The sequence below is a fragment of the Orcinus orca genome, chromosome 6 (genome assembly GCF_937001465.1).
Source record: "Orcinus orca chromosome 6, mOrcOrc1.1, whole genome shotgun sequence".
Lineage (NCBI taxonomy): Eukaryota > Metazoa > Chordata > Mammalia > Artiodactyla > Delphinidae > Orcinus > Orcinus orca.
The window spans coordinates 119,332,482-119,342,987 of record NC_064564.1 but is presented as its reverse complement, the minus strand read 5'-3'; the positions used below and the strand labels follow the sequence as shown (position 1 = coordinate 119,342,987).

The 10,506-nt window shown below is 64.8% G+C and overlaps 1 protein-coding gene across 3 annotated transcripts; it reads left to right on the top strand.

The window, feature by feature from the left end:
- The first annotated feature begins 950 nt into the window (after positions 1-950).
- Positions 951-5,143, top strand: TMEM250 (transmembrane protein 250). Of its 3 annotated transcripts, none has more exons than XM_049711725.1 (3): positions 951-1,363; positions 2,738-3,320; positions 5,016-5,143. In XM_049711725.1, exon 2 carries the CDS (start codon positions 2,797-2,799, stop codon positions 3,238-3,240), a length of 444 nt encoding a protein of 147 aa, XP_049567682.1. In that variant the 5' UTR covers positions 951-1,363; positions 2,738-2,796; the 3' UTR covers positions 3,241-3,320; positions 5,016-5,143. The 3 variants fall into 3 exon arrangements, with proteins under 3 accessions (XP_049567682.1, XP_012394216.1, XP_004285036.2); XM_012538762.3 differs by lacking the exon at positions 5,016-5,143 and adding an exon at positions 4,611-4,966 and having other exon boundaries at positions 953-1,363; XM_004284988.4 differs by lacking the exons at positions 951-1,363; positions 5,016-5,143 and adding exons at positions 1,379-2,415; positions 4,611-4,966.
- Positions 5,144-10,506: the final 5,363 nt, after the last annotated feature.

Sequence of the window (10,506 nt, the reverse complement as noted above, 5' to 3'; positions counted from 1 at the left end):
ACCCAGCAGCAGAGAAGATGCATTTTAAGAATCACTTCTTAAAATATCCCTCTTCTCTCCCATCCTCTCCTGCTGCCACTTCGCCTGATCTAGAAACTTCTCAAAATTCTCTGGGCCCCTTCTTCCCCTCTCCAGCATGACCCTGCCAGACTCCTCACCAGCAAAGCTGCAGCTGAAGGGATAGGACCACACGTGCCCGCAGGCATCTGACCCCTTCCTACACGACAGGGCGAGGGTGTGGGCGGGTCGGGGTCAGGACTTGCAACGGGAGGTGACGTGCTTGCAGGTAGGGGCTCCTGCAGGTGGAGGCTCTCCGCCCTGGCGGGTCAGCCGTCTTCTGTAAAGGATGCCCGAGGAGCTGGCCTCTATCAGAGCGTCCAGTATCCAAAATAGTGCCAGGACCAGGACCCGCAGGCACTGGGGAACAGAGCCAGCCGTTCCCACGTGTGTGCAACTAGCAGCTTCTCCACAATTGATAGAATTCAGGCAAATAGAACTTGCCGACTAAATCCAAGGCGCGTGAAGTTTCCCCCACCCTAACCTCGATCGGATTAAAATGTTTAAACACGTCTACACCGAAATCCTCATTCTCCTGGCAAAGGGCAACCCCAGGGCTCCGTGGGTGTCAGCCAGCCCGCCCTGACTCCCTACACTTGGGGACCTTGGTGTCCGTGGGTGGTCAGCCGGCCAGTCTTCCCCACATTTGGGGACGTGCGTCCATGGGTGGTGTCACGCAGTCCGCTTCAGACTCGCCGGGCGGCAGACACGCAGGACCGCGGCCGACCTCGGGACCATTGGCAAGCGCTCTCCCAGGGCCGGAAGAACAGAGGCGCCCGTAGGGCCCGCGCTTGCGCACTGCAAACCGCCTCGGGTGCAGCGGCGCATGAGCAGAGGAGCTGCCCGGGGACTCCGCGGCGCAGGTCCGCTATCTGCGCCTGCGCAGGACGGGCCGAGGCGCCGGCGGCGTAGGCGGGGTGGTGTAGTCGGCTGGCAAAGTCAGGGGTCGCGCGCCGCGCCGCGCGCGCACGCACGCACGCACGTACGCCCAGGGGAAGCGCCAAGTTCCGGGCGTTCGGTGTCGGCACGGAGCTGGGGGAAGGGAGGCGCTCTCCGTGTCAGCTCGGGTGGAGGGGCGTGAGGGAAGTCCTACGGTGGCCGCAGAGGGACGGCGCTACGGCTCCCACGCTAGGCCAAACGCCGCCGGCCACCGGGCGCGGGAGCCCCTGGCCCTTCGGGGCGGCCCCGGGCGGGGACGCGTGAGGGTCCGGGCCGCGCCGTCGGCACCATGCGGCCGCCCTGCTCCCGGAGCCCCGAGGGACAGGGGGCCGCGCGGCTCGGGACGCCGGCGCTGAGAGGGCACCCGGTGAGCGGGCGGGGGTGCCCGGGCGGGGCGGGGGCGGCTCCCGGGGGCGCTAGGGTCGGCCCTGCCTCCGGGATCTGGGGCCCGGCACCCCCCAGAAGAGAGCGCGTGGGTGCCGCGCGGACGCCCCGGCCCCGACCTGGAAGCCCGTGGCGCACATGCGTTGCCCGCGGCCAGGTGGCGATGGGAGGATGGCGAGCGGCCCGCCCGAGGCGCGACTCCGCCGCGTGAAGGGAGCACCGACATCTGAGTGCCATTAGCTGCTGTCAGACCGCGTTCAGACCGAAGCCTGTGGGAAGGGCTGGGGCTGTGGGCAGGGGAGGGTGGACGCGCCCGGCCTTCCCCTCCTCCGCCTCCGGCCAGAGCACCACGTGGGCGGCCGGAGAGGGAGCTAGCAGAAATCCCCCTGCAGGCCCTCAGGCTACAAGCCATGCGATGGGACGCAGATGCCCTCGGCAGTGCCTCCCCGGAGCCTGTAACCAACTTTGCTGCTCCGATTTTACACGTCCCGAACTCCCAGTTCTGTGTTTCCAGCCACGATTCAGGCGAGCTATAAATGACACTTGCCAGGCAGAACTAGAGAACCACTTGCCGTTTCTCCTCTCCTGTGGCGGCCCAAGCCACAGGGCCCGTGCCCTGCGACAACACCACTGGCCCTGGGCCGCCATCCTCTCCGCCAGGCACGGGCAGCACTTGCCCGGAAACGTTCCATTTGCCTATAACCACAGCACCCCTGCGAGCCCAGCGCTCGACATCCTCGTTGTGCGGAGCAGGGACGGTCTCGGGGGGTGAGGTGACCTGGCAAAGGTCACTCCTGGTGAACGACAGCACGAGGGTTCAGGCCCCGCAGGGGAGCCCAGAGCCCGGTGCCGGCTGCCTGGTCCCCAGCACTTGGCCTGTCAAGTTGCTGAAGAGAACGGCCCCCGTCTGCCCTGTGGACACCCTCTCCCTCGTCCTGTCCTGTTGTGTGGCTGCCACTCGGGGACTTATTCGCCCTGGATAAAGCAGCCACAGAAGCGCAGGCAGGCATGGGCATCCCAGATCAAAGCCGGACGGTGAGTCCAGTGAAGGGGACTCGCCGAGCCTGGGGGAGGGGGCGGTTAGCCAGGGTTTCTGTCGGCCCTTCCTCGTGGGTCTTGGCATTGACTGCCAGGGGGCCTGCGGCCACTGTCCTGACCCTTCTTCCCGGTGTCGCTGGTGGAATTTTGGTTCCCACGTGATTGGGGCTCCCTTTGGAGTGTCCTCGGTAGCAATTATGAAAAGAGTAACCCCGGGGGATGTGAGCGGATCCCAAGTCCCAGACTCGGTCTCCCTGCGGCCCCGCGCTGGCTGATGTCCCGGCTGACCTGGCTCCTCTCCGTGTCGCTCTCCCTGCAGGCCCACGCCTCCCCCGGGACTCAGCCTCGGCCTCCCAGGCCCAGGCACCCACGACGCCTATGCTGACTGCTGCCTTGGGCCCAATGCCGGTCATGCCCATCCCCCGGCGGGTGCGCTCCTTCCAGGGCCCGCACACCACCTGCCTGCACGCCGCCTGCGGCCCGGCACGCGCCTCCCGCCCGGCCCGCACCAAGTACAACAACTTCGACGTGTACGTCCGGGCACGCTGGCTCTACGGCTTCATCCGCTTCCTGCTCTACTTCAGCTGCAGCCTCTTCACGGCTGCGCTGTGGGGCGCGCTGGCCGCCCTCTTCTGCCTGCAGTACCTGGGCGTGCACGTCCTGCTGCGCTTCCAGCTCAAGCTGTCGGCGCTGCTGCTGCTGCTGGGCCGTCGGCGCGTGGACTTCCGCCTCCTCAACGAGCTGCTGGTCTACGGCATCCACGTGACCATGCTGCTGGTCGGGGGCCTGGGCTGGTGCTTCATGGTCTTCGTGGACATGTGAGGGCGCCGCGGGCTCTTCCGGGGACGGTTTCCGGTGACCCGGCCGTAGATGGACCTGCAGTGGGCGCTTTTCCCGACGCGGTAGGTTGGGGCCCTTTCTGCCCTGTGTCAGAGGCATAACCCCCCCACCCCGTCCCGGCGCCTGCGTCTCTGGCTCAGGAAAGGGCTGAGACTTCTGTGAAGGGTACACTGGCGCCCTCCCTCCTGCTGGCCTTTGCTCAGACCCTTTCTGTGTGTGGTTTCGGTGCGGTGTCCCCTGCGCCACCTGCTTGTGGTTCCAGCCTGCACTTTCCAAGCTATTCCCGGGGCGGGGGGGCGGGGGGGGACGGGTATGGGTCCAGTCTGTACTTGGAGAGCCTGTGTCCCTGTCCCCTCTCCAGGGCAATGGTGTCACCAGTGGTGTTGGAGGTCCCCGGGAGGGGTGTGCTACCCAGGTGCAGATCTGGAGGGGAGATCCTCCTGGCCGCACAGCCCCCTCCTGTGCACGCCCGGCCCCCCGCCCTAGCCTTGGGGAAGCGTCAGTCTCCACCAGCTGGTGCACCACACTGCCACCAAGCTCTTCACTCTGCCCTGGGCCACCGAGTCCTCACTCAGCCCACGGACGCTCCTCCATTTGTTACCCTGAGAGGCGTGGGGGTCCTGAGTCCCAGGCCGGGCTTCAGCGGCACCTCGGTTTGCCTGTCAGTGCCTAGATCAGGGGCCAGCCCAGGGGAGTGCCGGGTCCAGGGCTCCACTCTTCAAGTGTGGATTTCTGGGGAGGCAACTCAGTCTCTTTCTGGCCTCAGGGGGCTTTCAGTCTCTTCCCCTCAGGGAACGTCCAGGTTCGAGACGTGTCTGTTGGAAGAAACACCTCTTGGAATCAGGGTTGCACCAGGGCTGGACCTCCGAGTGAGGAGCTCGGCGGCCCCTTTGTCCCTGCCTCGGCGGTTGTTAGAGCAGCTGGGAGTACAAAGCAAAAATGAATGTGGGCCAGGAAAGAACCAGTGGTCCAGGGGTGCTTCCGGTTGCAGAGAGAACATACCAGAGGGCCAGTTTTGCCCAGACCCCTCACCGTGGCCTCCATCAGATGGGGACAGGGTAGCCGCAGGCCTTGTGGGCAGGCGAGGGGCACTGAATAATTCAGCTGGGACAACAGCCAGAGGCGGGACATAGGGCCCCATATTGAGGGTGACAGGGAGGCCGATGCTACTTCACCCCAAGTTGTCCCCACACCCGCAGGCACGGGCGGTAGCCCCTTCAACCCTGCCTGGCCGGGTCCCCCAGTGGCCAGGGGGAGCTGTCGGGGCAGTTGTGTGCCACTGGAAAAAAAAGCCAAATCAGGTAAAGGAGGCAAAAAACACTTGGCTGTAAACTGTGCTCTTTAATTTGTAGCCAGCTTCTGTCGGACGATTGTCCACTCGAGGTCAGTGGACGGCTCCTCCGAGGGAATCGGGGGGTGAGTCTCTCCCGGTTACCTGGACGGCAGGCAAGGAGCCGACCCACACGGACCCCACTTCTCGGCGCTGCAGAGGACGTTTTGCACCAAATCATGCTCTTTCCTAAAAGCTTTGTTCTGTGTTAGTTGACTCACGTTACTCTGAGGCCCCCTCTGAGGTGGGCACGTGTCCACGAGGCTGGGGCAGCAGGGGGGTCACGGTGGTGTGGACACAAACCTGCTTGGTGTCTTGAGTGCCTGTGAAATTCTTTATGAAGTGAGCCACCTGCATTAAACTTATTTTTTTAACACATTGACAGCGTGACTGTTTGAAGCTCAAAACGTTTATACCTTTTTTAAAGGATATAAGCAGCCCCAAATGCCACAGATGCCGTTCTTCACGAGTCAGATCCGAACCTTGCAAAGCAGCCGTCTGCCATGCTGGAGAAGGAGTGTGATGGGCTGTAGGGCCACCCTGCCATGAGTCCAGGGGCCCCACCGCTGGAGCCTGTCCTGGGGATTTGGCTGGGGAGGCAGCGAGAATTTGTCAGCGCTGGCCAAGCGGGGGGCCTGGTGAGGTCCAGGAGGGCTGAGTTCAACCAACAGGCAAGTGTGTATCGTCCTTATCAGACAGATGATGCCCTCACGTGCCAGGACGGCAGCCGGATGGGGAGACGCTTACCCACAGGAGAAAAACTGGAAGGAAACCAAGGTTAGGAATCCTTGTGTAACCAAAAAGCAATTGGAAAACGAGTGACAGGTTATTAGTTAGTATCTCTATCGTGGAAAGGCTTCCCTGGCTTCTGTGCAGGGGACGCTCACGTTTCTCCCTTGCAAAGACTTCCTCCCACGTGATGATGAGGGTGATGCCCTTCCACGCAGCCAGTGTGGCCAGAAATGTGGCCCCGGAAGAGCTGGGGGTCCACGACAGAGCGGCGTAGCTGCTATCTCTGGAATTTTGTGGAACTTGACGTTTCAGAAAAAAACAGTCCGAGTCCTTTTGGGGTTCAGCCTGTGGTGGCAGAGCTGGTAAAGTCCTCGCAAAAGCCTTGGCCCCCCGAGCAGTAGCAGAGGACCCTTGGGAGGGGCAGTTGGCCCCCGAGCAGTCGCAGAGGACCCTTGGGAGGGGCAGTTTGCTGCACAAAGCCTGGCCGAGGAGCGGGTGGGGATGCGGCTTCCCGGCCAGGAGACCACTCTCGGGCGTGCTGGCTTCACTGGGAGCGGCTGGCAGTGGGCAGCACTGCCCCAGATCTGTCCTCTCGCCGCGCTGGAGCCTCGGGTTTGCCCACCTTCTGCAGCGTCCACAGGCCTCCTGGCCTGGCCTCCCCTGGTTTTGCGCAGGTTGGAGCGTTTTCTTCAGTGGGTCTCTAGACCGGCGCTGTCCAGCAGGACTCGTGTGTGGTGGGGGTGCTGTCTGCACCGTCTGGTGCGGGAGCCACCAGCCCGTCCTCCGGGCTGAACGAACCCCATGTCCCCCTGGGGGGACAGTCACCATTTTCAAAGAGCGCACGCTGAGCCGGCCACCACAGGGAGGCAGGGGCATTCTGCCCAGACTGTGCCCTAGTTACCAGTTCCGGCACCGTCCAGAGAGGGGTCTCAGCCCGGGGACCCCGGGAGCAGCGCCGCTGCTGGGGGGGAGACAGCACCTGGATGGTGGTGGTGACACCGGGCCTTCATTTTGGGAGTCGGGGAGGGTGGGGGAGGGCGGGCAGGCAGTGTGACCACAGAGAAGGGAGCTGGCCAGGGGAGGGGACGAGCAGTGCCCCAGCGAGAGCTGGGGGCGGGGCGAGGCCTGGGAGAGTCGGAGGGGGCACTGGGAGCCTGGCGGCCTGGGGAGAGGACGGTCAGATCTGGGGGCGGCCATCCCGGGCAGCAGGAGGTCAAGGCTGGGGCAGAAGCCAGCAGCGGTGGGGTGGGGGCGGGGAGGAGGGGAGAGGGGCTTCCCTTCAACAAAGAACAGGGCCTCGTGGTGGCCTCCTTTGCACCGGGTGTGGGGGCCTCTTGTTGGCCCGCCCGTGGGGCCGGCCCTCCCTGTGCTGAGGGACCCCGGCCCGGAGGGTGGGAGGGGCTGCCGGTGGGAGGTGAGCCAACAGTGGGAGGGAGGCAATGGCAAGAAGGAATTTCTAGAAGCCACACGGTTCCCTGAGAAAGTCCAGGTGCCGCCCAGGCCCCGGGCAGGGGTGGACGAGGTGCTCTCGAAGACGCCCTCTTCGTCCCCCGGTGGTACCACCGCCCCGCCTGCCTGGGAGCAAGCCCAGCGGGAGGGACGCAGCACCCCCGCCGAGGGCGGCCAGGGCGGGCACAGCCCACCTCCGGACCAGAGCTTGACCCCCGGGCCGCTGCGGAGAAAGGGCCGTCCGCTGGGACCCGCCTGTGGACATTGATGTTCCCTGACCTTGAGAGGTCCCTGTCTGCTCCAGCGCCTGATTGGAGGAGGGAGGATGGCAGGGCTTGCTGCTGACTCAGCGCTTCCTTCCCTCGGCACAGGCCGGTCCTCTCCCTTCTCCCTTTTTGGTGTTGTTTGGAAAAGGCCCTCTTCCGGGAAGGTCCTTCCTCTCATCCCCCATGAGGCCTGGCTCCTGCAGGGGCGGCTTTCCAGAAAATCCCCGGCAGCCTGACAGCTCCCCAAAGATGGAGGGCCCACCCCCATCCCCTCCCCCCGCCTCACCAGCATCCTTGCCCTGGAGGGGACAGGGCCACGCGGGAGCAGCTGATTCAGTGCTCGTGGGCCCGCCCCTCCCCCAGCCGCCGCCGGGCAACATGCCCAGGCAGGCTGGCAGCTGTGTCACCCGGGGCCTCAGGCAGGGTTGCTGTGGCTCTCGCTGTGTGGCCCGCACTGCACCCGGGGCGGGGGGTGGGGGTGGCAGACTGATGCTGGGAGGGCCTGCGCGGGCGGGCGGGCGGTGTGCCAGGCGCCCCCGTACAGGCACATCCACGGTCCGATGCAGAAGAGGCTCACGGGAGGGTGCTCAGGCACGGCCACCACAGCCAGGAAGTCAGCTCGTCCTCCTAAGAGACGGCAAGTATGCCAACCTGGCCACGTGCAGGCTCCCAGGAGCCCAGGGTGGGCAGAGTTCCCCCACCTCTGGCTGGTCCAACAGTGGTCACCTGCCACCCTGACCCAGGTGACCCGGAGCCCCGGGGCAGGCACAGGCTGAAAAGGGCGGGTACTGCCACCCGTGCGGACTGGCCAGCTGATGGGAGCAGCCTGGGCCAGAGGGGGCAGGGCATAAGCCAGGACCCCCAAGGGCCCCGAATGACAGGCGGCCCAGGTGGACGCTGGGGCAGGCCCTGAGCCCAGGGCAGGCAGGTGCCAGCTCTGTGGGTCCCGTAAGATGCAGGACCTTCCTCAGCATCCCCGGTACAGGGAGGGCCATGGAAGTGGGGCGAGCATCCCGGGAAGTGGGGGACGTGCGGGCTGGAGGGCCGTGTGGTCAGAGTCCGTGGGGCCTGGGGCAGCCGCACCCACCCCCCGCCCCGCCCCCCGCCAGCTTGTCCCTCTGGACACCGCAGTTCACCCCTGCCAACCGTGGTTGGTTAGAGAGTGTCTTCTTCAGACAAAAGGCCCGGAGTCCAAAGCAAGTGTCTGACCCTTGTTCGTTACCCGAGGGGACCAGGACAGTGCTCCATTCTGCTTCCTTAGACACCAACGACCAGTCCCGGCTGACACGCTGCATGGATGTTCATACAGACTCAGTGCAGACTAGGGGCCCCGGGAGCAGGCCCGTCCCCGAGCTGAGGGCCCCGGAGGCTGGGCAGGGCTGTGGGCCCTTCCTTTCTGTGCGTGCGGAAGGAGCCGGCCGTCCTGCAGTGGAGGCCACCTTCCTGCCCTCACTGGGGTCAGGAGCCAGGCACCGGCTGGCCAAGGCCGAGATGGGGAGGCGGACGGTCTGGCCCAGGGCCGGGCACAGCCAGGTGTGCGGGGAGCTCCCACATACAACCTGGGCCCCGCTGGTAGGAATGTTGCTGCCCACTCTGACCACCGGCTGCTCTTGTGAAGGGATTCACCTGACCAGAGAACGGGTTTCCAGTTACTTCCGGTGTGTGCCTGCGCCCTCTCCCCTCCCCCCACCGTGCTGCCACCTTGGCTGGCGGCGCTGGGCCTCGCTCCGGCCCGGAGCACCCCTGTCCCTTCTGTCCCATGAGCCCGGGGGCCCCCCTGGCCCCACCGCTCAGCTCTGGCTTCTCCAGGCCTGGGCTGCTGCCCGGATGCCCACCTGTGGAGTTTGCAGAACCGAGAGGGCCTCTGCCGCCTGTGGCTGTGGGCAGCCCTTCGATGATAGAAATCTGGCTTTTAAGTGGGAATTCGTCATTTACCACAGCATGGTGACATAATGGAAACACGAATTATTTGTATGTTTTTCAAATGGTACTGCGATGACCCTGTTTCCCCAGCTCCCTCAATGCCTAAAAGTGCCCCGTGAACACGACTATCTTCCTAATCCACAGCCTGGGCTGACTCAGCCCGCGCTCGATACCCACCCGTGTCCCGAGCAGACGGACCACCGAGGCGCACTTCGGAGCAGCTGCCGCCATTTTTGACCCACCACCCTCCTCTTGCCATGTGCTGGCCGGTGCGTCCCAAGTCCTGTGTGTGCGTATGTGCACGTGCACGTGCCTGTGTGTGCGTATGTACACGTGCACGTGCCTGTGTGTGCGTATGTACACGTGCACGTGCCTGTGTGTGCGTATGTACACATGTACGTGCCTGTGTGTGTCCTCAGTTTCAGGCCCTACCCTGTTCACCCAGGCTCTGAGCAGGGCAGGTGGATGGGTCCCGGCCCTGCCACCCTCTGTGCCCAGGGCTCCCTCTAGGTGCTCTTGGAGAGCGCTGGGGGGCTCGGGCCCCCGGGAACGGGAGGCCCCTGATGGCCATTATCCACGTGCTCCTGCCTGGAAGACAGTGGGCTGTACTCAGCTGGGAGGCTGGTGTCCTGGCTCCGTTTGCCTTTCCTGCTTGGGGTCAGCTGGTCACTGTTGTCGGAGCCCACCACGTGGGGAAGGGCCTTGCGCCCTGCCCCTGGGGAGGGAGGGGTTGCTTCTCTCCACCACCAGCTCCTCCTGTGAGATAGGGGGAGTCTGGACTCACAGCCCGAGTGGACGGGGCTGCTGGACATGGCTCTTCCCAGTGGGGCGGGGAGAGGGCTCTGGGGAGTACCGCCCAAGGCCAGCATTTCCTCCTGGGGCGGGGCTGCAGAAGAGGGTGCAGCGGGCTCTGATGTCCCCTGCGACCCAGACCGGCCTGTGGCCAAGCTCTCCTGGCTCCCTTCTCTAGGAAGGTGCCGGAAGCCAGGGGTGGGGACTGCAGGCCCTGCTGGGGGGTGCAGATTGGATGACCCTGGTCTTGACCTCAGAGACACGTCCCAAGGAGACAGCCTGTAGAAGGCCCTTCTCGAGGGGACCTGGCACTCTGCACACAGTGGTCGAACGAATGAGCGGTGAGTGAATGGGGTTGTCCCGTCTCGGCCCTTTCAGGACAGAATATCGCAGGCCTGGTGGCTCGCAAACAGCAAACATCTGTTCTGACACTTGTGGGGTTGGAAGTCCAAGGTCCTGGAGCGGGCAGAGTCGATGTCTGATGAGGACAGCTTCCTAGATCACAGACGCCGTCTTCTCTGAGCCCTCACGTGGTGGCGGGGGCGAGAGTCTCTGAGGCCTCTTTTTTTTTTGCGGTACGCGGGCCTCTCACTGCTGTGGCCTCTCCCGTTGCGGAGCACAGGCTCCGGACGCGCAGGCTCAGCGGCCATGGCTCACGGGCCCAGCTGCTCTGCGGCACGTGGGATCTTCCTGGACCGGGGCACGAACCCGTGTCCCCTGCATCGGCAGGCGGACTCTCAACCACTGCGCCACCAG